At 33.3% G+C, this 27796-nt stretch overlaps 1 protein-coding gene across 10 annotated transcripts in view; it reads left to right on the forward strand.

Moving 5' to 3' along the window:
- The window catches only part of sim (bHLH transcription factor single-minded), a 150073-nt gene that overhangs the window by 96089 nt on the left and 26188 nt on the right, over positions 1-27796 (forward strand). For 2 of the 10 annotated variants that reach the window (XM_072530540.1, XM_072530541.1), the window contains exon 1: positions 13698-13848. The exons of the other annotated variants lie outside the window; for them this stretch is intronic. In XM_072530540.1, the coding sequence (XP_072386641.1) occupies positions 13791-13848 (58 nt within the window). In that variant the 5' untranslated portion in view covers positions 13698-13790. Of the gene's footprint in view, positions 1-13697; positions 13849-27796 lie in introns of those variants that run through there. 10 annotated transcript variants of the gene reach the window in all.

Raw genomic sequence — 27796 nt, forward strand, 5'->3', positions numbered from 1 at the left:
TAATGATGAGATCCATGAAACTCTTGTTTACGAAAACTGAGCTCTTCACTTTTAGTGCCAAGAATAAATAATATTTTACTGAATTAAAAGTGAACGAAATGCCAGCTATACTCCATTCGCTTAGCTCGGGCATATTTTGACAGATTCATTGTCGGAAACCTACAACACAACAATTCCTACTTCTCAGTATTAATAGCTCAAGTATCTTACTATTGCAGACTTCTTTCTTTTTAAAAGGGAGAATTATTCTAAATAGTGGAAGTGTATACTAAACCCATCAAATTTTGGGTAGTATATATTTAAAAAACATATTTTAGTTGTTATAATTTAACATAACTATTTATTATATGGTGCAGATAAATAAATTATGATTCTCGGTAATTCGCAAAGTTCTATTTTATTTACTATTTAGTTTGTTTACTATTAATATTGGCTATGAGTACGTGTGCTTGGTTGTATAGTAATTTCCAGCCACTTTTAGTCTGTCAAAAAGTAACTAACTTCGCAAAAAAATAATTACTAAATTCACTAGACAGATCGGACTCGGAATAGCGAACCGAGTATGTCCATGTATTGGTTTTATAGGTTTCAATTAACTTTGTTATAAATGATAGTTTATCTTTACATATATTATCACTCCGCCAGTATGAGTGCTGTGTGAATATGAACACACACTGCAGTAACCATTTAATATATATTTCACTAATATGTGTGTTTCTAAAATGCAGACAATTAATGCTTTGTGGTAGTTAATATACCGTTCCAGTTGAGGTTTATTTGTTGGCAAGCTCTGAATATTTGCATACAATATTTTGTAGTTTTCTAATATGTTCCCAACTGGCTCAACATATTAAACCTTATCTTGTATTCTATTGAATACTCTTTTTTTATGCACTACAGTTCTTGTTATATGCTGTATGGTGATAGTCAATGTTGGGTATTTTTAAGGTATAGGTATCTTAATTTTTGGATTTTTTTTCCGGTTCCTTTATCAAGTACTCATTGTCCAACTGCTCTTCAACTTGTCGAATTTTCTGAATGTATGTACAGTTTTGACATCCTATGATGATACATCATAGGATGTATCATCATAGGATGTTAAAACATTATGTCATACATCATTTAGAACTTGTTATACTCTACAAATCCCATCTCCAAAGGACTGAGGTCTATATTTTGTTCTACTACTTATTGTGTTTGTGTACCTGATTGGGTTTGGTTTTTCGGTTGAATGATGATTACATGTTCTTTCTTTTGCTTTAAAACTTGACTGTAGGATTTGATTTGTTGACTTCTCGATGTTTGAAGGGTACAGGGAAAAAACCAGATATGTCTTTTACTTTCAAAACTGAGTAAATGACAAAATTGAATTTTAATGTTCAAAACCAATTATTTTTATTTCGAAAAGGGATTATAAACAGTAGTTTACATAAAACAGAAGTTAACATTATTATAAAGTACCTATTATAAATACAGTTTTTTGGTTTACAAAAACTAAAGTCGGCTTTATTGCAAAAAAATCTGTATCAGTCATGGTTTTGGAGGAACAAAAGCAGCAATATCACCTAAAACAGACAAAAACCAGCCGTTTTATTTTTGAACTAAAAAAGAAAATTAATGTATTTCTTAATGTTTATTTATTTATCAACATATAAATAATTTAAGCTTACTGTTAGAGATGAACCAGGTTCTGGAAAAATGTCACTGCTTTTGGACTGCAAAACCGCATAAGACTCATTAGGTCATTAAACTTAGCCTTTGGAATTGGTAAAGGACCTGTAGCAAAAATTAAAAAAAAAATAAAGCTCATTTTTATTTAAAAGTTTCTTATAACTTACCGTCGTATACCGGAACAGGCAGCAAAAATTCTCCACATCTTAAAGCTGAGTTTTGGTCAAAGCGTTTTCGTATTAGCCCAGATAGTACTGGTCCATTGTATATTAAACGGTAGAATATAAGGCGGCTATGATCAGATGATGCCACTATTTCCTTCAAACTCTGAGTTTTATACAGGCATTTTTGTTGATTTCCAATCCAGTACCATTTTTTGTGACACACTCACTATAAGAAACGGCGATGGTTTGAAATGGGAATGCCTAATGATTTCTTCAAACTCTTGCGGGACCTTAAAGTGGCTCTTCAAATCCCACAATTCTACGTTTTTGTCACTATCCAAATAGGAATGTCCTCTTACAGGGAATGTGATATCTATTTCTTTCAGATTATGAATTTTGTTGTTTACTATAACATGAATAAATCGAAAAATAGTAAAGTTTTTATTTTGTCCTCCGGCAGAGTCACAGAAGATTTGCAGTTCTTCAACATGGTCTTGTAAGTAATTATTGATAAAATTGGGAAGAAAGATGCAACTTCGTTTGATCCTTTTTTAGCCATTCGTTCATAATAGGTATAAAAAGTAGACTGCCCAGAAGAGAGGACATGTACATTAAAGGCATACATTAAACAATTGGCGTTTATAGTACACATCGTTAGTGGCAATTTTCGTAATTGAAACATTTTTAGAAAAATCAATGCAGATGGCTTCCTTTTTGTTGCTGTTTTTTTGCAGATTCTGGCTTGCTTTTTTCTTGAATAGATTGCTTCAGCCTTTCTTTTATGCAAATCGTTTATAACAGTTTATTGTCTTCAGTATCAGTCAAACTTTTAAGATTAATTTGAAATTCATCACACGTTGCGCATGCGTCATTTCTGGGGTATCTAAAAGCAATATTAAATTCCTTGTTAAAAATTGTTCTGTACGTTTCATATGAGACTTTAGCATTTAGATGCTTCTCCTTAAAGAGGTTAAACATTTTTTTGATTAAGAGCTCTTCTGGTAAATAAGACTTTTTTGTATCTTTCAGACCATAGTGGCTCTGACGACCCTTTAAACTTTTGATTTGGTCACATACCAAACCTTTTGTTAAATCGTACAGCTTCCTATGTGTTGCACTATGCTTCCTACGTCTATCCTTAGGAACTGCACCACTTGGTTTGAGGCTTTCCTTAATATAATTTATTTTTTTTTGTAATCCCATGAATGGAATAAAAAGCTTTGATACACACCGGCATATCACAATCGCGAACTCGATACCCGTAACTTGCATCATGGAAACTGATAGTATTCTCGTTTTGACGAGACCTTCTATGCTGGACAGGAAATACCGTAATTAAATTAGCCAAATAATATTTTTGCTCATCGTGAGAGCGCAGAGCATTAAAATTTCTCAATATTTCTTTTGTTTCCGCCTCATTAATTACCACAAAGCACTTCACCCTTAAGCAACTACAAAGCTGTCCAGCTTCATGAGTCGATAACTTCAAAATTTTAGAGACCTCTCATCCATCCGGCCGGTAGCCTTTTTTTTTTGGAGGCATAATTTTGTTCTCAACGGACTCCTCCGAATCATTATTAGCCATAATCGTTTATTAATAATCACACAAACAAACAAGAACTTACACTTTTGCGGTTACAATAATATGGGTACGTTTCTTAAAAATGAATATGGCATCAGCAGGTTTGTTTACATGACATCACTGGTTTCCCCTGGACGTTTGGACTAAGCTAGTTTTTATTCGGTACGCTATATTTTAGACATTGTTTTACGCCATACTACGGTAGTTTTTTCCCAATTTTAGTACTCTAAAATATAGGTCATCATTAGAAGAATTTAATGGCGCCTCTACCGAGATTTTTAATAAAAAGTGACATTTCTGGTTTTTTCCCGGTACTCATCATTGGAACATCTGTTTTTCTTGCCCTTTTTAAGTCTTCTAAGTCTTGTTTAAGCGTCTCAATAATTTTTGATTTATCTAAAAGTGTGTTCTCCTTGCTTTCAGTTAACGCATATTTTGTTTCTATTACCTCTCTCATTAGGTCTAGAGACTGATGTGAGCGACACTGACGACAGTAGAATTTCATAACTCTTACGACTAGTTGGAGAACTTTTACTTCCACCACAATACATATTCTATCTTTACAGCTATCACAATTAAATACTTTTTTTTTGTCTCAATTTTCTTTACAAATATGTATCACATTACACATATTGAGGTTATGTTGCATCAAAAACAAACATTTTAGGCTAATTTTTGCTATTAACATAGTATTTTTAATATTCATTACATATACCTCTTTACTTTGAACTAAATTAACAACTATTTAAGATTTTTATTGTTTTAAATACAGAATTATTTATTTTTCACATGTCAACAATGACATAACATCTGAATCTAATCTAATCTCTAATCCATTAATCGGTAGAGCTTGGATTGAGTTACTTATTTATCAATACATATTTATATTTTAATTTTCGCTACTTGTTTCTCCTTAAGATTGAATATTGGAATATTCATTAAATGTTTCTTTATCGTCTTTTTCATCTCGAAGCTTTCTTTAATCGTTTTATCACGCATATTACGAACTGTAGCAAAATACATGGATAGTACCATTCTTACCCACATTCTTTCACGTATGTATATATTTTAAAATTATATCAAAGAAAAATATTTGAACAATACAAGGTGACTCGCCTAATCACCTGTACAACTAAACAGTTTCGACTTGTTTATTTTCTTCGTATTTATTGGCAATGGAAATGTAGTTGTTTGTTATTTTTGTTTAGTCACGTTTCTAGAGGTGTAATTGATCTTCCTTACACCTTTGTGTTGTACAACCGTGAGAGAGAATTTGTGGATTGCTCAGGTGATAGAATTATTAGAAAATATTGCACTACCAGAGGCGTATCTTTAAGTAGATACTAGTAAAATTACTTTTATTGGAATAACGGTAGTTTTTTGTTGTAATGTTTATTCTATTTCTTTGCAAATTGTTTATATTAGGTTTGTCAAACATTCGTAAAGGAAAAATAAGATTAAAATCTAACCTACCTGATGAAGAAGCTCTAGCTCGTTATGTCACTTCCTCATCTGGTCTCTCAGCCTTATTCCGAGTATTTTACATTTTCCATTCCTTTCCATTTTTTTATCATTTTTCTATGTTGGTTTTTGCAGATCAGGTTTTTGTGGGGAGGACGCATTACTCGAATAATTTTGATTTTTGTTGTATGAAACTGCCCCCAAAGGGCGATTTTAACTTACCGATTGCTATCCATGGTATTCTTCGTTTGTTTTCCTTGGATAGTGTTGGTACCTTTAGGGTGACTTTTTTTGACCTAAATATTAGGTGACTTTTCTTATATTTTCTTTCCCTACTTGTGTTTGTATTACAGCTTAGCAGTTTCCATCACTTTTATTTACGATATGTTCCTTCTAGTCCCATTTCTTTGCACTTTGTAAAGTAATTTTCTCCAGTTCATTCCTATAGTTTTAGTACTTAATATTATAACTTCTGTAAACCTCATATTTGTCTTCAAGCTATTATGTTGATATGTATCTTTGTTATTTTCTGTTGCATACTTTTATTTCTTTTTCTATTATTTCAATTATCAGTCTTGTTTTGTATGCTCTCAGATCGATCCATATTCTTTGCTTAATTAATTTCATTTCATTTTTTGAAATTTGGTTGTTTCTATATCTGGCTTTCTTCGTATTTCTATCAGAGTTATGCTTTCGGTAGTCAATCTGGCATTTTCTCTCTTTACATATACTTTTCGTTTTAATATGTATGCTCTTTATGATTCTTTCAATTCTGTAGCTGATCTCTTGGTCTTTTTTTTTCAGCTGTGTTTGATATTTTAATTCAGTGAGGAGAACTTTTATTGAACAGTTTTTTTTTCTATCTTTGCACACTTTGCACAAAAGTATTAAAACAGTAGAGTTTTTGCTATTAAGCAAGTTTAGCACTACTGACCATGACACAGCAGTGGCGCACCTAGAATTTTCCTGTGGGGGGGTTTTGGTTGGGCACCGAAATTTTTTTTATGCTACCTCCATTTTGAGTCCTTAAAATTTGTGAGTAAGAGTGTCGAAATATTGCCCTGGAGGGAAGGTTTAACCCCTAAACCTCCCCCTCCTTGGGTGCCCCACTGTGACACAGTACTACATTGGATCTTATCGAAGACCTTCTTCTTAAAGTTGCTATCAGCAAATTGCTGAGTTGCTATCAACAAGTCCTCATAGACACTTCGTCTCAGTGGAGTCTTACGTTGCTACGTAATCAATTCCTATTGTAACTTAAACATTCTAATTTTTGTCACTGATGATGGAACAGTTATTCCCAAGTTTATTCCTTCATCCATGGTTTTTTAGCCTCTGACCTGTGTTTTGTCAAACTTTCTTGAGCTGGTTTCAGTAATATGTTTTTTATATTATTCCACTTTTTTATTTATTTACGTCTTTAATTTTTGGTTCTTTTATTTTCACGACAGCAACTAACTGATTTTGGTCTGAGTTAACATCTGCTCCAGGATAAGTTTTAATTAACTGAGGTTATAGAGTTTTTATATCTGGTGTTTACCAGTACAAAATCTGTCTGAAACCTGGCAATGTGGTTGCCTGTATGTGAAGGAGACGTATATATTCAGTAGCGGATGTAAACATTTGCCTTTTTGAAGGAGAACTTTTAACTTGGGGGGGGGGGAACTTCCAATGAAACACCAACCAAAAGACATAAAAAAGATAAACCCAAACTACACAAAGGACATAAATAATAGGATTTTTTTATTTTGGACCTCCTGGAGTAAAGGGGGGGAAATACCCTATTTTCTCCCCCCTGCATCCGCCCCTGTATATATCAGTGTTCTCTTAGGAAGCCAAAACCAAATATTACCATATTCTTTTTTTGGCAGAATTCTAGACAAATTCAGAATACTATACCTGCTACAATTTTTGCATTAAAGTCTCCTAAAATTTACGTAATACCTCTAGACTTTGTTAGCTTCAGTGTATTATGCAATTCTGAATAAAACTTTTCGATCTCATCTTCGGTCTTATCAGCTGTGGGAGCTTAGACTTAACTATTGGACATTATAACAATCTCTTGTACCCCGATTTTTTTTTGTCCAAATTTGAAATCTTCCAAATGTATAAAGTTTCTTCTAGAAGGATGCTTGGACTACTTTGGATGCTGCTTTTACCTAGACTTCCTAAGTTCAAGGTCAATTCACTCCTAACTCAATGATTGGTGCTGTTTTAAAGTTGTTTTACATCTAGGCCATGCAAGTCCTTTTTGTCGTGTCCCTTGCAAGTCCCTTGCCTCTCTCTTCTTCGCGTACCATATCAGAAATATCCGACGTTGGCGATCACCATTGCGAAGGCTTCTCGATTTTCTGCAATATGGAATAATTGTCCCGCATTTGATATCCGAGTCCATTCTCGAATGTTTCTCAACCAAGAAACCAGTTTCCTTTGCCTTTAAGGATCAATTGTAATATTTTATATCGACTTCCCCTGATTATATGTCCCAGATACAACAGTCCAGCCCCAATTTAACAGTCTTTAGTAGTTCTCTATCTTTGTTGACGCTCCTTAGTACTTCTTCATTAGTTTTCCTTGCTGTCCAAGGTATGAACCCACTAAAAATTTGGTTTTGTTTGAGTTTATTTTTATGCCCATTTCCTCTCCTAACTCGTGAATACGATCAAGCAGTCTCCCTTGCCTACCTGATCTGTTTTACATCACAGCTATTTTTGTGCAATTTTGAGATACTACTTTCACTGTTGCCAACATAAGAAATATATTAAACATTAACATTATTAAATATATTCAAATATAAATCACAAATCATTACATCTAATAAATAACATTTACACTTACATATTTAACGTTTTATTCCAAACTATAAATTTTGTTATATTGGCAACATGAGCTTTGACAACAAATTGCAACAAAATAGAACATGTTCTAATTTTTCGTCTAGCACAGATATTGCATAAAAATATGCAGTGGACATGCGCAATTGCATAATTGTACCTCTTGCATAACATTAAACAGCTTTCGAGCCATTTGTGTACAACTTGTTGACAATTTTAGCTTATAAATACAAAAAAAAAGTCATCGATAGTTTTCAAAAACCATTATTTGTGAAAAACAATTTTTTATATAAACGGTTAACATAAATAGAATTTGATATCGATATTGAAAGACGAACAAATATTAAACCAATTATTAACTGTATCGGGATTTTTCATCATGATTTAAAAGAGAATTGTTAACACTGAGTTTTGCAGTGACGAAAGGATAATTTGTGGAATTAAAAACGTGTATTTTGAAAATATTGCGGTAAACGAATCAAATGTAGTAAACAGAATGTGGTTTATTCCCAAAAAGGTATTTGATAAAACAATAAAAATGCATTTTATTAATAAACTATATTTGATTACTCAAATACATTTAATTAAAATCTAGTTTCTAAACCTAACCTAACTTCATAGGAAGTAATAAAAAAATAACAGAATGTATTTTTGACAGTCCCCGAAATTGTGCATTGTCCTATTCTACGCCCCTGCCAAAAGTTCCAAAAAGTAACAGGGAGGTTGTAAATATCGCACGGTAGGAAAACGTGTCAGAATGAATGGGATGCCCAGTACGCGCGCACAGAGCATCCGCAAGGATTAAGAAACCAAATGTAGGGCCAATTGCAGATCAAGGTAGCGTAGGGTGTGAAAAATGATAAAGATCCCTGTCGTAAATATCTTTACGCTTTTTAAAATACAAATAAAAATGATATATTTTCTTTTTTTTTCAAGTGCAGGTGTAGAAATCACGAATTTAGTCAGTATGATTCATCACAACTTGTGGGTATACGAGAGTTAATCTTCTTAACTACAACAGGAAAATTCAAAAGCTCTACGTTGAAAGAGGACCGCCATAATTGTTGAAAATACCATTGAAAAAGTCGATCGTTAACTTAACGTGAGTTTTTTTAATACCAAAGCGTAGAAAACCTAAACCATATGATGAATACAGATTAATAAGCCTTATGAACCACGTCTTGAAAATACATATAAAATTATACAAAATCAACAAAAAGTACGACGATTCATTCAGGAGAACAATAATTTAGAGTCGCCGAGATAAAAGAAAACATAACTGAAGAAATAGAAATAGAGAGAGGGAGTTCTTCATGCTTGTGTATTTTAGCCAATTCTTTTCAATGTGTATTCGGAAGATAATATTATGAATAAACCATTGGCTGATCAGCTATATGGCAATAAAAGATTTTAGGTCCAGATATAGCCGTTTTTCTGCTCTATTAAATATTACAGATGATATTTTTAGAGCCTATGACCAAAATAAAATATCAATTTTTAGCAAAAAGATTCAAAGCCTAGGGGTTTGGTTCGACGAAAATTTAAGGTTTACATATTACGTAAGTATTTGTTTACAAAGAGCTTACGTAGTTTTAAAATTACTGTATCAAAGCCGTAATTTATTAAGTAGCGCCACCAAGTCATTATTATGTAATGCTCTGGTTTGTAACGTGCTTTACAATGCGTGTCTCACTGAATTTGATTCATGGAGAATACAGAAATTGCAAAATTTTTGTTTACGTTTGATTTTTGGCATCAGGAAATTTCAAAGGATAAGTGATGTCTTTACCGTAGTCAAGTAGATAAATATGAAAAATCGTCGAAAACTACATGCTTTGTTTTTACCATAAAATCATTCAAGAGAGAGTTCCACCATACCTGTACAATAGGATTGACGTTCATAATCTTAATCTTAGACACAAGAATGCCCCCACTTTACCTAAACATAAAACATATGTTTTTAGATGTTCATTTTCATACTCTATTGCTTGGAATATGAACAGTTTGTCCTACAATAGCGTAGGAAGAAGACGCGTTTCCTGGTTGAAGAACCTGAGAGAGTCGTTTGGTTGTAGCTCGAGGCAATTGTTCAGAGCAGCTGCCTGGAAGGTCAGAATAGCCATGATGATTGCCAACCTTCGTCGCGGAGATGGCACTTAAAGAAGAATAAGTCCTACAATATTAGAAATTTGTCTAGCGTCAAGATCAAGAGATTAATATTTATGAGCAGTTTTTAGCTGAACAATAACAAAATATATAAAAATAAAAGTAACAATTCATGAGTTACATCATAATTATACATTCAATAGAGCTGGGGACATATCTAATCAATTAAATCAATACTTTGTACATGTAGGAAACTCTAGCAAATACACCTCCATCAAAATCTCCTGTAAATGTGGTCAAGAAATTATATTAGAGAGGTCATAAGAAAACTAAAAAAAGAAAAATCTTCAGGCAAGATGGCTTTAGTGTGGATATTATTGGAGAGTTTTCAGAGGAGCTGCTACCAAATACATATAACTAAATTAGTTAACCTCTCTCTTATTATAGGATTAATCGCAAACACTATGAAAATGGCGATAGTGGTATCACTGTATAAAGGAGGAGACTAAAAGCAACCTGGAAGTTATTGGTCAATATCTCGTTAACAGCTATGTCAAAGATCTTGGAGTCATGTGTAAATAACCCAATTGTACAATTCTTTGATTCAAACAGTTACTGGCTTAACATTCAGTATGGTTTTAAGCTTAATTCAAGCACAATCTCTGCTGCTACTGAGTTAATTACAGACATATACAACAAATTAGACAAAGGGTTAAGTTGTGTATTTGTATAATTGGATTTTCAAAAAGTTTTCGATACAGTTGACCATGACATACTTATTTTAGTGCTTGAACAATATAGGACAACTGGAATGGCTTTAGTTTGGTTGATGGACTATTTGAGTGGCAGAATATGCAACAATGTGCTAAGCACAGCAGAAGATATTTCATGTGCTATTCCTCAATGTTCTATATTGGGATCAACAATTTACCGCCTGAAGTCCATGTTGTATCTGTATGCTGATGACGCTGCCAATAAAGAACGAGTTCCCTCTGTTGTACTAGTTGACAATAACAACAAAATTATTGTAAATGAGAACGAAATAATAAGAGAATGGCAACTGTATATATCAGAGTTGTTTGAAGACGATAGAAATAATATTACCGACTCCTACCAAAATTGTATTAACTACCAGAAATTATGAAATCAGAGGTAGAACACGCTGTAAAAAATGCTAAAGTTAGGAAAGCTTGTGGTCCAGATGATAGACCAAAAGCTGAACTGAGTTGCTGAAGCTAAGAGATGAATATAACATAAAAATACTAGTAAAACTTTTTAATACAATATATAACACTGGAGTGATTCCCGCAGACTGGCTTAAGTCCATCTTTGTTACAATACCTAAAAGGTATTGTACATTACCAAAATAATGCTAGAAAATGCTCAGAATTACGATTAATTAGCCCAATGAACCACACTCTTAAGATTTTCCTAAGAATACTCCACAACAGAATTAGACTCAAATGTGAAGAAGAACTTAAAGATACCCAATTTGGTTTTAGAAATGCTATGGAAACTAGGAAGGTACTTTTTGCGCTAAATATCATATTCCTACTTAAAAAATACCGTGATGATAAAATAATCAATATTGAATTAATTTATACTATGCAAGTTTGTGTATTGGTACATAAATGTAAACTTCTTCAGTATTTACAAATATTGCCATAACACTGACCGAAGATGTACATGACTATCAAACTAGATAAAGGGGTACTTTCCTTACAGAAAGAATGCGAACTTCTGGAGCGCAAAGAAGCATATACCCCAAATATCCTGATCTTGTATAATAAGCTGCCCAGTAATATGAAAAAAAGTCAACTAGGAAGATTTAAATTTGAACTAAAACTAACTACTTTAAGACCAATCAGAAAGACTAAAATATCTTATTAAAACTTTATAAAATCATTGTTAATGTAGTACTTATAAAACCAACATCGCTACAGCTATTGTTCTATAAATGTGTATTTGAATTAAACTTGTATAATATCGAAAAATAATAAACTGGAAAGTAAACGCTTTTGACTGGATGGTCAGGAGAATGTAAGTTTGGCAAACTAATGCGTATTTTATTTAAATAAAGTAAAATAAACTTTTATACTTTTTATTGTATAATCTTCTGTATAATAGAGAAGTTCCATGCTCTTCAATTTGATCATGGTTGGGAAACATGGATGGGATCATGGGAAACAAGGAGATCAAAATACTCTGTTACGCAGACGACGCAATATTGATAGCCCAAGATGATAATAGTTTGCAAAGACTGGTCCACAGATTTAACATAAGAGCAAAAGAATATAATATGACAATCTCATCTCAGAAAACTAATACAATAGTAGGCAGTAAAGAACCAACCAGATGTAAAATAGAAATTGATGGCATCAGTATTGAACAAGTAATGGAAATAAAATACATGGGAATTACACTGTCTAGTTATGGAGACCTGGACAAAGAAGTGAGAGATCCAGTACAAAAAGCAAATAGACTAGCAGGATGCCTTAATAACACTATATAGCGAAATAGACAGATTGACACTGAGATAAAGTCAAGAATTTATAAAGCCAGTGTAAGACCAATAATGACATACGCCTCAGAAACAAGACCCGACACAGCCACAACTCAAAGGCTACTGGAAACGGCAGAGATGAGAATACTGAGAAGAATTACAGGAAATATGCTGAGAGATCGAAAGAGAAGTGAAGATATTAGAAGAAAATGTAACATACAGTGTATAAATGAATGGACACAAAATAGAAAAAAAAGAATGGAATAACCACAAAAGCAGAATGGAGGAGACCCGTGTCGTCAAAATAGCAAGAGATAAGTCACCAATCGGCAGAAGAAGTATCGGACAACCTTACAAAAGATGGAGTGACCTTCCATAGATGTATTAATACGCCAATGAACAAGCAGAATTGCTTATAAAGAGCAAGAAGAAGAAAACAAACTTTTGAATACAGGGAATACGAATACAGTATAATGATACAAAATGTTATCTGAATTTAACTAAAAATTGGAGAATGTGAATTTTGCAGTTAGACCTGCCAATTAGTCTTACATAGGAAATGAAAGATTTCTTGTCATTATAACCAAAAGTGCAAATATCAGATGAAACCAAAATACTAATATTGAATTTTTTAATTTATTTTTGTGGTGTTTTTTAATTTTTATGATGTAATTCTTATTTTCATCATTTTTTCTTGGTGCAATTTTTAATTTTATCATTTACTTGATACGGTATGTTGGAACGGGATGGGAAAATAATTATTTGAAATAAAAAGAAAAAAGAGTAAGATGCACAATCTAAATCAACGAATAAAAACGAAGAATTCTATGTAAACAATAAGATAAAAGATTTTTAATAATGTGTAGTAATTTATGGACCTGACTTTTGTGCACATATGAGTTTTTGCTTTGTTTTTCTTGTATATTTCAAAATATCCTAGTAACTTCAAATTTGTTTATTTTTATATTCAAAAATATAAAAGTAACTTTATTTTTCTTACTAAATTGGTAATTTAGCGTGTTTTCCCAGCGTAATAGTACCAACAATGCCTTAATCCAACTATCAAGACAATCCCAATTATCTAGAATGACACTCATTGTACCTCTAATCTTCTTTAGACCTCCAACAGTGATTCTTGAAAGAGAGGGCGTTTCGTCAAACACCTCTCATTCTTTAAAGGTAACACCACCATATAGTACCCCAATGAAATTATCGCTTTCTTTTTCCGGTTTTACCTGAAAACGCTACAGGTCTACTGGCATCGACTACAGTTGGGTAAGAAGCACCTTTATTACTTATGTAGGGCTTTTCCAAAATTTGTAGACCAGATGGTGGCAACATTCACCTATCGTAAAATGTTATTGGCGTCAGTCGCAACAAGTGCTGGGCGCAGGTGACTTTGATTATGTCTATGTGTGAAATATTGTGATCGTGTATACCGGTTTTTTGTTTGTAAATAATTTGTGATTATGAGATTCGTCGCACAAGAAACTATCGGAAGTAGTTGGATGGCTAGTGGCAAAACAGGTGTGTATCAATTAAAACGCATTGGATGTAGAATATATTTTGTTTCTACTTTATTTTTTTAATTATATTTTTTAGACTAATGTTGGTATGTTTCAAGTTTATGTCCTACGATTTATAATTAGGTTATTTCTGATTTAGTACTTATATATATATATATATATATATATATATATATATATATATATATATATATATATATATATATATATATATATATATATAGTGTGTCCGTAAAGTATGGAATAAATTCGATATTTTACAATAAAATTTCATTATACAAGGTGAAACACATTACAGTGAAGACATCATCGGCTCTTTTTTTAAATGTAACATCCTGTAGGACATTTTTAGATCGATAAAAATGAGCTGATTCCAAAAAAGTATAATACTGGGGGTCTAACGGATATAATTTTAAAGATATGCGCTTAGACAATTAATTTTTATTGATTTATAACATTAATAAATTATAAAAAAAATTATAATAAATAACTTGAAAGTAATCCAGTAATTAATACATGACTTAATCTTAAATGTTCGAATTGTAGCCCTTGTTGTATTTCACAATAACCCAAACGTTGTACAAATTCTTGTAGAACCTTGTTTATGCTTTCTTGAGAAATATTGTTTATTTCTTTACGAATTCTTGTTTTTAAGTCTCCAATATTTGCAGGTTTCGTTTTATAAACAACATTCTTTAAATGACCCCACTTAAAATAATTCAAAGGATTGAGGTCTGGCGACCTCGCTGGCCATTCAATATGTCCACGTTTTCCAATCCACCTGTTGAAACCATAAACTTTTATCAAAACCTCCAAGATTAATTGTACTGGGGAATAAATTAACTAAAGTAGGTACGAGATACCCACTTAAAAACTGAAGGTATGCTGGCCCCTTTAAATTACCTTCGAAATAGTAGGGTCCAATGATTTTATTTCTTACAATGCCAGCCCATACGTTTACTTTTTGCGGGTATTGTGTATGATGTTCCCGCATCCAGTTGGAGTTTTCTTTTGCCCAGTATCTACAATTCTAAGGGGTTGACCTCGCCATTTAATTTAAATGTAACCTCATCAGAAAAAATAATATTTTGAACCAAGAGAGGGTTTCGGTGGCTGTTGTCCATCATTATTTCGCAAAATTGTATTCTTTTATCTGGATCATCCTCGTTTAATTCCTGTACAACTGTACATTTTACTTACTTTTACGTACTTTGTGTATCGTTGTTTTGTTAACATCGAGATCACTACTAACCTTACGAACAGAAGTGTGCGCATCTTCCCCAAAAGCAAGTAGAACATCTAATGTTGTAACAAAATTTACAGAGGAACGACCTGATTTGAGTGCATTTTCAACCGTATCAGTTTCTCGAAATTTCTTTTCAATCTTACTTACTGTTGACTGCGTGATGGGTATTTCTGGATATTTATCATTAAATAAATTACACACTTCCATCTGAGTTCGCGATTTGTCTCCATACCCAATCATCATAAGTATTTCAATTCTTTGCTTTACACTCAAATTCGTTTCTACTTACAATTAATTCTAAGCAATAATACAGACCATTCACGAATTAATACAATTATTGTACTACTTAATTGTTATTGAATGTTACTAAAAATAATTACAGTTTACCAAAAACTACAAGTAGGCTACTTTTTTGCAATTGATAATAAATAATTTATTTTCTAAGCGCATATCTTTCAAATTATATCCATTAGACCCGAGTATTATACTTTTTTGAAATCAGCTCATTTTTATCGATCTAAAAATGTCCTAAAATACAGGGTGTTACTTTTAAAAAAAGAGCCGATGACGTCATCAGTGTAATGTGTATCACCTTGTATAATGAAATTTTATTGTAAAATGTAGAACATTAAATTTAAAAATCGACGTGTTTTCGATTTTTTTAAAAAGGCTTCCTAAAGCTTCCTAACTTATTTATTTAATATATATATATATATATATATATATATATATATATATATATATATATATATATATAAATACATACAGGGTGAGTTTTTTAGTGCGACATCGTTGTTCGATAATTCCATTGTGGTACAAGATATTCAAATTTATATTCCTCTCATAATTCTTGTTCTTATAATATTGGGCTTTGCATTACTATACAGAGTATTTAACAAGTTATGACCATTTTTATTTCGAAATCCTTATGAAATCAACACCATGTATATAAAGAAGTAATGCATAAGCAATTATTTATTTTATATAATAAACAATATACTGTAGTTTTTAAATTAAGTTTAATTGAAATTCTTGACTAAAATTTGTATACAGGGTGAACTACAAAACAAAATTACGATTTTCTCAATTTTTTAAACGGATCACCCTGTATTTTATTTTTTAGAACTATTGTATTTTTTATATAGCATTCTGCATACCTAAACTAATTGTTTTCCGAGATATTTTTAGTTTTCTTCAAATTTCGGGAATACATTCAATTTTTTTAAGTAGAAGTAAGTCAAAAAAATTTTATCATCAAATTTTATCATCAAATTTTAAGTTGAGCAATTATAAATATAAATAAATATAAGGTTGAATGCTCGAATAAATGAACTTTGATCAGATAAAAGGCATATATCGAGCACAGTTTAATTCCTGAAGATGATCTAGGGATCGAAAGTACTTTTTTTTTTTTTTTATTAAATTTGTAAATTTACAATCTGCTATTACAAGCTATTAGTAAATGTGAGTATTGCAAATACATGAGAGGAGAAATTATCCACTGATAACACTCCCAATACTAACACTAACAAATAAAATCAGTGTAGGATTATAATTTGAAACTAGAATTGAAATGGAAATTAAAATTAAAGTTAAAATTAGTGAATAAAGTCTGTTGGCCACTGTCTCTTCAATCTTCGTCTGACTTCTGGTTGTAGGTGTAGTTGTCTTGCTTCCTCGTTGGGGTGGGCTGGCAGATGTTCTAAATAATTTCTTGTTAGTCTGCTGATTTCGTCTTCAACGAACGGTATTCCAGAGTCATCATGTAGTGTTTTATTACTAACGTACCACGGCGCATTGAAAATCATTCTGAGTATTTTGGATTGGATCCTCTGAATGATTTTGGTATTAGAAGGCTTTGCACAGCCCCATAGTTGCACCCCATATGTCCATATAGGCTTTATTATGCACTTATACAAGAGAAGTTTATTATCTGTGGATAACTGTGATTTTCGGCCTATTAACCAATTCATTTGACGTATTTTCATGTTGATTTGGATTTTTTTTGCCAAGATGTGTGCTTTCCAAGTGAGCTTTTGATCAAGTGTCATTCCCAGGTATTTGACTTCTGTTTTTACTGGTAGTAATATGTTGTTCAGTCTAATTCTTGGACATATGATGTTCCTGTTGGTGAATGTAATTTGATTAGACTTAGTATGGTTAACTTTGATTTTCCATCTATTCATCCAGTCTTGTAGTAGGTTCATGTGTATTTGAAGGTTTCCTGATGCTACTTGGGGGTCATCATCGATGGATATTATGGCGGTGTCATCTGCGAACATGGCTACTGTGGTCGTATTTGTTGTTGGAATATCAGCAGTGTATATGAGGTACAGGAGGGGACCCAGGACACTTCCTTGAGGGACACCGGATTTTATGGGATAGTAATGAGAGGTTTCTGTAAGGAATCTGACTTGAAAGTGACGTTCTGTGAGGTATGATTTTAAGAGTAGATAGTGAGGAGTGGGAAAGGATGACTTAAGTTTATACAGGAGACCATCATGCCAAACACGGTCGAAGGCTTGTTCTATATCCAGGAAGGCAGCAGTGCAAATTTTTTTCTCTTCGAGGCATACATTAATGTTTTTAACAATCCTATGACACTGTTGTAGAGTTGAATGGGCTTCGCGGAAACCAAATTGGTGTGTGGGGATCACTGAATTAATTCCGATGTCTTCTGAGAATCTTTGGAGCAGAAGTCTTTCTAAGATTTTTGACATTATTGGAAGTAAGCTGATTGGTCTATATGAAGTAGTAATATTTGGTGGTTTATTTGGTTTACTAATCATAATTATTTGTGCGAACTTCCAATTAATCGGGTAGTAGGCTAATCTTATGATACTATTATATATCATTGTTAGTAGGACAATTGCTTTTCTCGGTAATTTTTTTAATATTAGCCCAGTGATCATGTCAAAGCCTGGTGCTTTGTAGTTATTGCATCTAGAAATTTGTTCTTTGACATTATTAGGAGTAAAGTATTTGATTGGTAGCATCATTGGGCATGGAGCGTCTAAGAAGTTTTTAACTTGTTCTTCGTTATTATTGTTATTAAGTTCAGGTGCACCAAAAACGTGTGAGAGATGTTCAGCAAATATTGATGCCTTTTCTTGTTCAGTTTTTCCCCAGCTTCCATCGGCTTTCCTTAGAGGTGGTATGTGCTGTATAGGTCTCTTGAATGATTTCGTTGCTTTCCAGATGCTGTGGTCTTCTTTTGACAGGCTGTTGATGAATAGTTCAAATGTATCATTCCTCGCGTCTTGTAGAGCAGTTTTAAGTTGCCGTGTTAATCTATTGTATTCATTTTTATCTATAGGATTGCGACTTCTTTGCCATATGCGCCTGGCTCTTCTTTTTTGTGCAACAAGACGTTTTATATATACGGGTATGTTGGTGTCACTTGGTTCTTTGTCATTCTGAGGGGGTGTAGCTATTTCAGCGGCTGCATGTATAGTTTGGGTGAGAAGAAGCACAGCATTATCGATATCGTCTGGTTGCTTTAATCTTATATTTAAATTTAAATTTTCATTTATGTAAGACTCGAATATATTCCAGTTGGTTTTTGATGTTGTCAACTTAGGGATATTCGGACGTTTTATAATTTGCGTAGATAGTGTCACAATTATGGGAGTATGGTCGGTGGACAGATCCCAGGATGCTTGTATGTCAAAATAATTTAAGGCCATGTTATGGAGGATAAAGAAGTCGAGTAGATCTGGGATTTTGTTTGGATCTGATGGCCAGTAGGTGGGTTGCCCTGTAGATAAGTAAGAGCTGTTTGTGTTAGCTATGGCTTGTCTGAGATTTTTTCCCTTTGTCGTACATAGTCTTGATCCCCAGTCTGTATGCTTGGCATTCCAGTCACCTCCAATTACGAATTTGTTTGATAGATGTTTGAAGAAGTCTTCATATTCTGCTGTGGTGATATTATGCCTTGGAGGGCTGTACATTGCCGCAATGTCAAAAGACCATGATTGAGAACTGATACAGATTATTGCAGCTTGTATTTTTTCCGTCTGATACATTATTTCCTCATAGTGTGGTATAGTGTTACGTACAATAATAGCAGCGCCACCGTGTGCTGTTCCATCAGGATGGTTGGTATTGTAAATAGAATAATGAGGGATCTTGAACATCGTTCTGTCAGTGAAATGGGTTTCCGATATGAGTAGAACATCAATTTTGTTATGTTTAAGAAAGTTAGTAACTTCTGTGTTATGGTTGCCTAGGCCGTTGGCATTCCATTGTGCAATTCGTAGTGACTTAAGTTCCATTACTAATTTTATTTATTACTGTGGAAAGCATGTTTAAGATCACGCTATTTTGATTAATTAGTTGTAAAAACATAGCTTTGAATTCGTTAAGGAAACTCTTCATCATCTCTCCAATGTCACTGTTTGTATTACTTACATGTGTTCCACTTGTCATTTGAGCGTAAGTTGCATGATTCTGGTTGTATGAGTTCGTATTTTTATGGACATTATTTACATTTATTCCACCCGTTGCTTGTGTGTAAGTCGCGTGATTTTGATTGTTTAAGTGCGGATTATTCTGTACTGTATTTCTGTTATATTGTAGTTGATTGTTCGCTGGAGTGTGCGATGATACTCCTCTTGCTCTGTTTCTACTGCTAATTAACTCTTTATATACCATGCATCCTTTGTAATTTGCGGTGTGTGCTCCATTGCAGAGAGCACATATGGCGGGTGTGTCTCTAGGTTTTTTACAATCAGCTGACATATGGTTGCCTCCACATTTGACACAGTGATAAGGTCTATTACAGTATGTCTTAGAGTGTCCATACAATTGGCATCTGGTACACTGGACAATGTTATTCTTTTTATACGGTGGCTCAATAACTATTTTCGCATTGTTTATAAATTGAATTTCATATATTTTTTTATTATTTCGATTAGGTTCTATATCGACGTAGAACATCATTAGAGGGTCCTTACTTACTCTGTGTTTTATATTTACAATATTGCGTACTAAATGCCCATGTTTTTCTATTTCGCTTTTTATTATATTAATGGGCACTGTATGATGTAGATTACGAATTACAACTCTGTATGCTCTATCCTCTTTCATTTGGTACGTATGATGCACAATTTTTTTGCTGTTTAAATGTCTTACCAGTTTTCGGTATGTTTCTGAGTCACGGGAATTTATTTTTATTGTGTTGTTCTTTAATGCTGTACAATAGAATGTCTCTGTTTGTGTTACTTCCGATAGGCTATTAACCATTTTATTGTATTCAGTAACACCATATATAAAAATTGGTGGGGGTTTAGAGGTTGCTGGAGTTTCGTTGGTATTTTCTGTACTGTTATTGTTGTCGTTTTCGTTTTCATTTTGTAGAATCTGAAATTTATTGCTAGTTACTACTGTGTCTTCGTTTTCTGTTGGTGTCGGAGGATTAATTTTGCGTTTTTTGTTACTATGTTGTATAGTTTGCCATTCGTGGATGTCCGATGACTCAATGTCGCTGATTTCCCCTGAAGATTCTTCGCTTTGTAATGTACGTGTCATCTCAATCGAATCGTAAGCTCCATTTTGAGGTGAAGATAATGTGGGATTTATTTTAGGATTGTATTGACAGTTTGAGGAAGATTGTGATAGTACTTGGTTAGGAACATAATATATTGTTGTTGGTGGGTTATTTAAAATTTGTGCTGAATTTGGTTGTAAATTTTGTGGAAAAAGGACATTTGGGCATTCTGGTTGAATTTGCTGTTGCTGATATTGAGTATTTATTATTTGACCATTAACAGTAGCAGTATAAAAAGGAACACTCACCGATAAATCTGGTGGAGCACTCATTTTAATTGTTAAAACTGTATATTTTAATTTTTAAATAGTTTATAAATAGTATATCCACTTGAACGATAATGACGGTAAAAACGCGGCCGGAGCCCGTTTTTAATCACCACTATAAACTTTCGCCTAATTCGTATCGATGTTTACAGGTCGAGAGTCAAATGAATACTTCGAAAGTACTTGGGCAAGATTTAATTAAACTGTGCTCGATATATGCCTTTTATCTGATCAAAATTATAAATATATATGATTATTTCCTCCTACTTCCCGCATACACTTCTCTTGAATGAGACTCCATTTTAAAAATACAAATTACAAAAAAAAAAAAACCGAAATAAGTAGAGACCGAATACCGCTCGAGCACTGGCGAAAACATCTCGCTGATGTCTTTTTTTCCCAACGGTATGCAAATTTTCAAGAGCTCTCCTCGTATTTGGACACTCAAAAGGCTTTCAAATAAATTTATTCATTTCGTCTTTAATTAAAATCAAGAGACAACAAGGTGCTCTCGTGAAAGTAACGTTTTTAAGTGGATGTGCTTATGAAAATAATTATTTCTCTTTTTATAGCATAATAAAATGTGGTTTATTGACTAAAAAACAACAAATTTCTATTGTAAGTGCATCATTACAGGTTTTATTTACGGTTATATCACAATATAGCAAAAATATTGCGCTAAAAAATTTACTATAACTAATGATTTATTGATCTTAAACTAAAAGTTCTTTACGTACAGTATCTAAGAATTAAAAATATATTGTAATATAAAAAACACTTTTTATTCCGACAAAATATAGTTAGCTTCGTGTGCTTTGCTAAAACATTAACATCTTTCGAAGTTTCTTCTTGATTATCATTCTTCTGAAGTAACTAATGTTTCAGCGACACATGCCAAATTTACTAGATTTTGTGGAATGTACTGGATTGTGCAGTGATATATAATTTTGGAAACTCATCATGTCCTTTCTTTAAAATCTACACAACTCTTAACAGAAGAAAAATTAACCAAGTCATGGCTACTGAGAGAAAAATTCATAGGAGAATTAAGGGCAAAAAACGTGATTATCCGTCAGCGTTATTACATCAATTATTAGTAAACATTCCTCCTATTCAAGATAGGATGCAAAACCTCAGCAAGAGATACGTTTTATCTACTATAGAAAAGCTCGAACAACAGAGCAAAGGAGGTTTTTAAAAAGACATGCCACCGACGAGGACAAGTCCTCACCAGGCTTCCTAAAACTAAAAGTTCGATTCCTGTCAGCTAAACTTCTACAAGATAGCGGGCAACGAACTTCCTGATGAGTACTGGAATATCTTTGAAACAATCACACTGAAATATCGCCGACAATAAATAGCCTGCAATAAAGATATGCCGTTTCTAATAACATAGACATGTACAAATAGTAACTGCAGGAATGTAAATAAATGGTAACAATGAATATGAGCGAGAACTGAAAGCTAATCCATACACACAACCTAGCTTCTACCACAACTTTCAGTCCAACACAATAAATGTTTAAAAATCCCCTATTCAGTCCCCCCATAAAAAAGGGTGAAAGTCATTCCTTGAAGAGGAGAAAGCCTTACAACGAGATCTTCATAACGTTTGCTACCGGCTATATCATGTCTTTTTATTGCTTCCTTTTGTCCTTTAAATTTACAAAATCTATATTTGTAGCATACGGAGACAATAAAATCAACAATAACGATAAACTATTACTTGAATTCTGTTTAGACAATAACATGGTGATCATGAATACACATTTCCAACATAAAAAGATACAAAAGATCACAAGAGAATAATAATCATCACAGTCAAGAAACAAACAATTAGTTATTGACTATGCTACAGTGGAAAAAACAGAGGAGCTGGATAAGAGGCATAAGAGTGAGATGAAAGTTATGAAATAGGCAGTGAATACTATCTACTGAACACTACATTTTAATAACAAATGAATAGGAATAAAAAGCACAGAAGACCAGGATAAAAAATACAAGGAAATAATGAAGAGAAAGACCATATTTATAGTCACCATGCAACAGGTAACCAAGAAAGGCTTAAAGTATGCAAACAATTTAATTAAAAAAAAAAAAAATTTACTAATGTTTGTATTTTGAGAACGATTTCCGAAGTGGAAATTGAAACGTCAATAAACGTATTTTAACCTTTAATTGTGGCTTATTCCCATTTAAATATTAATTATCCCAGCCTGTGAGACTTGTGCACACCTTAGAATGACACTTGGGTCTTACAATTCATTGGAGCGAGGAGAATTAAATCTTGTACTCTGAAGTCACAGTCCACCGCGCTCTAATGCTCCAGTCCATCCCTCACTTTAATGCGCGATAGGGGCTCTCTTTCAGCAAAGTGCTTGTCGTGTGGAAGCCTTGGGTACATGAACTCCAACACTATATCCTATCCGGATCAAAAGGAAGTTAGCGCAAGGCGCTCTTTTCCCTCTATCTCCATTCTCCGGTGACTTATCATCGAATCTGAAATTACTTGCTCGGGCCCCAAGTCCCCGCTCCGTATTCGGCGACTTGGCGCTCGAGGATGTGGGCCTCTCGTGCCCGGGTTTAGGGTTTTTTGTTAATTTTTTTGATGGCTTTCACCTTTTTGTTAGTAGTTTTGTAATTTTTTTGGTGGCCGAAGCCGTTTTTTAAGTTTTTTGTAATTTTTTTGAGAGATGTCTGAAAAGAGCTACGATTTTCTAGACTTAATATGTTGTCCAGGATTAGCTGTTTTGGTCTTTTGTGATTCCATCGATGGAACTCATCATATGTTATTATCTCTCGCAGTATCGGACTTGGGTGGTTCTCTAGCTCAGCAAACTTTGTTCTGGCTTTTTCTTCCATCATGTCTGTCATCCTTACTTGTTGAAAGAAAAACTATACGGGAGAGCCTGAAAAAGAAAAAAGTAAGCGAAGAAAGTTTAATTTACAAACAAGAGAAAAAGCCAATAAATAATGCAAAGCAAGAGTAAATATTGTATTTATATGTATAAAAATGTATTTGAAATACATAGTAAAAAAATAGGAAATGAAACAGTAAAAATATGAAGAGCGCCCTCATCAAAAGCGGTGGAACAAATAGATTTTCTGGAGTGTTATTTTCTTCTTCTTCTTCCCGTGCAATCTCCTCATTGGACGTTGGCGATAATTCTGGCCAACTTACGTTTGCTTACAGCGGTTCTAAACAAGTCTAACGCTGTTTTACTCGTATCCCTTCTCTGTCTCAGATTTTTCAGCCAGGAGATCCATCTGCTTCCATGACCAAAATGACCAAAATATGAGAGTTTTCTATGTTGTACTGTGCAGATTAGCTTTAGATCTTGACCTCGTTGGTAACACGATGCGTCCACGTATCATCCTTCTGCAATACCACAGTTCGAATTCTGATATATGTGGGATTTATGGTGTAGCAAAGTATAAACTTTTTTTTTTTACAAGATCAGACCTTAGTCTACAGCTTAGAATCCGAATGATCAGATGTTACGTTTTTTCTGTCTTACTGTATGGCTGTGAAAGTTGGACAATGGACTCTGAAATAGAAAAAAGAATAGATGCCTTTGAGATGTATATATACAGACGAATGTTGAGGATTCCATGGATACAAAGAGTTACTAATGTTGAGGTACTTCGTCGCATGTGTAAACAAAAAGAATTACTAAGAATAATCAAAGAGAGGAAAATGCAATACTTGAGTCATGTGCTGAGAGGCGAAAGATATGAATTACTTCAAGTTATACTGGAAGGAAAAGTACAGGGCAAAAGATCAGTAGGAAGACGCCAGAACTCGTGGCTGAAAGACCTAAGAAGATGGTTCGACCGCTCATCCGCAGAGATCTTTCGCGCAGCAGTTCCCAAAACTACAATTGCCATTTGGATCGCCAACCTTCGAAAGGAGACGGCGCAATGAGAAGAAGAAGAGTATAAACAGAATAATGATAAATTTGCAAACAAATATCTTACAGAAAATGTTATACTTCAGTCGTCAAAGACGAAAATGCCATTGAACCTCTAAAAATTATACGAAGAAGCGAAATTTTTCTGAGAATGTTAATTTTGAGACCTCAAAAAATTTTCAAAAAAGTTTTACCCCTCTAAAAGCCCGTCTTGTAATGGGGGAAAACGAAAAAAACCGTTATCAAGGATCTGTAGGCCGTAGAAAAAAAATTTTCTAATAAAAAATGTAGCTGAGATAATTTTGAACAAAAATATTTATTAGCACTTAAACCGTTCTATCAGAATAAGTAACGCGCGCGAAATCAATTTTGAATAACAATTGTATCAACTAGTATTTTGCCACAAATTAAATAAGTTTGCAGTTTTTATAAAGGTGTTAAAGATATCCATTGCGCGATTTTTGCCATTTTCACGATTCTCATGAGATCAATAAAATGTATCACTTTCATTGACCGTTCACTATGGAATTTTTATTCTTCTTCTTAGAGTGCCATATCCCTACGGAACGTCGGCGACTACCATGCTTATAATATTTTTATACTGATCTCGGTCTTGCGCTACGTGTAGCAATTGGTCCGCTGTCAAACCTGTCCACTGCCGCAAATTCCTCAACCAAGAGAGTTTCTTCCGTCCTATCCATTTCTTTCCTTCGATTTTACCGTTGATAATTAGCCGAAGGAACTCATATCTTGGTCCTCTGATTATATGTCCAAGATATTCTAGTTTACGCCTCTTAATAATATTTAATAGAGTTCGTTGATGTCCCATTCTTCGAAGAACTTCTTCGTTTCTAGTTCTGCTAGTCCATGGAATTTTTAGCATCCTTCGATACAACCACATCTCAAACGCCTCGATTTTATTCATGATATCGGCGTTTAAAGTCCAAGTTTCACATCCATACAAAAGTACAGACCACACGTAACATCTTGTAAACTTTTCACAGATTTCCAAATTTTAAAATTTTAAATCAATTTATTTTTTTATTACTAGAGCCTAATCTTCAAAACCTGTAGCATGAAATTTCGGTTTTTGAATTTTGATAACAAATGTGAGGCATTTGTTGCCAAATCTTGTTGTACAAACGATCTAAAACGTTTAAAACTGCTTCTTTTCGATTACATAAGTACGCTTTTCCAAACTACACAACTGCAGCTACGAATTCCACCCAATACCATCTTCGTGGAGACATTTCCCGTAACGTGTGATTGTTTGTAATGTTAAATTCTGCGGCATAAATTTTTAGGCATATTTCAATTGCTTCATATTTGTTGCCAAAACACAATATCGAAATTTCATATTATAAGTTTAGAAGATTAAACCATAAAAATGGAAATTTCTCTACGACCGGTCAATGGAAGTGATAAAGTTTATTGATCTCATGAGAAATGTGACAAAAATAGCGCAGGGTGTATTTATTGAAGAGATAAAACTGACTTCACTTGCGGCAAAATGTAAAAATCGCATACAAAAGCTGCAATATTTACCTTTAAAACGCATTTTGATTTTTGTCGATAGGGCACTTTGATCAAAAGATGTTGAGTTGATACAAATTTTATTTAAAATTGATTTTGCGTGCGTAACTGACATTCAAAATCACCGTTTGCTTCAAGCGCCGTCAAGATTTTTCCGTTCCCCCTAATGAGGTTTGGCTTTTAGGGGATGTCCGGGGGGGTAAAGCTGGTAAACGTTTTTGCATATTGTTTGGAGTCCCAAAAATGCATTCTCTGCAAAATTGAAGACAACTGGACTATTATTTGAGGTTAAAAGGAAAACAGAAAATACATATGCCTCTACTAAAGAAAAGGGGATAGAAATTTGAACTGAGTTCTACGAAAAATACGTAATTTGCTAGAGAAGATATCAAAATATAAGAAGATATGAACACAACAGTAGACAAGGAGAAAAGCCATTGGACATTTTAACCGTTTCACGTCAAAAGACCCAGTGTTTTTTCGTCCAGCAGTGTATTTTTGAAGAAAATATTGATTTAAAATTTTCCTTTGCACCTCTGTATCTGCAGATTTTTCAGAAAAACTACTTAAAATACAGGAGATATTTGAAAAAATTATTTGCCAACTCAGAGGTTAGCAAATGCTACAAAATACAAGTTTGGACGTGTACAGTGTATTAATTGAAGATGGCAATGAAATTGTTAAATATCAGTAATTACTCAGAGAAAGTTCAAACCGTAATTTCTTTTCAACGCTTAACGATGTATTGTGTAGGCGTCCAAGTGGCCGTTAGGTTTTTCCTAATTAGACCCAAAAATTACACATTTTACTAAACTAACTAAATTCTAAGGGGAAAGACTTTGATAAGAAACTTTGATATCACAACAAAAATGTTTTATGCTTAATGTATTTGATGTCTGATAATAATTCATTATTGATAACACGAGTTTACGTTTAGATGAATAGAAAAATGTCAATATAGGTCATTAGGTTTTTACTCGACACAATTTCAACATAACTTTTCAGAAAAAAAAATACACAAAATGAAATATGCTAAATTAAAATCAGTTGAAAATGAACAACAAAATCGCCGTTTTTGCATATTGTTAATAACTTTTTTATTCTTCTTCTTCTTCCTACTTTATAAATAGGCAAAATGACTGTTTTACTTCGGTTTTTAGCCTCAATTGACGTTGTCTGACCATCTTTATCTCGGTCGTCCCAATGATCTTCTTCCATTTGGCGATCTGTCTCTTGCTATTCGTACTATTCTATTTTCTGTCATTCTTTCGATGTGTTGATTCCATTCCACTTTTCTTCTTTTTGTCCACGCGTTTATTTCCTCTATACCACATCTCGCTCGTATTTTCTCACTTCTTACTCTGTCTCTTAGAGTTTGGTTTGTTATTTTTCGTAAGACTTTCATTTCTGTTGTTTCCAGTAGTCTTGTGTTTTCGCCGTATCTG

This window comes from Diabrotica undecimpunctata, chromosome 4 (assembly GCF_040954645.1).
Source record: "Diabrotica undecimpunctata isolate CICGRU chromosome 4, icDiaUnde3, whole genome shotgun sequence".
Lineage (NCBI taxonomy): Eukaryota > Metazoa > Arthropoda > Insecta > Coleoptera > Chrysomelidae > Diabrotica > Diabrotica undecimpunctata.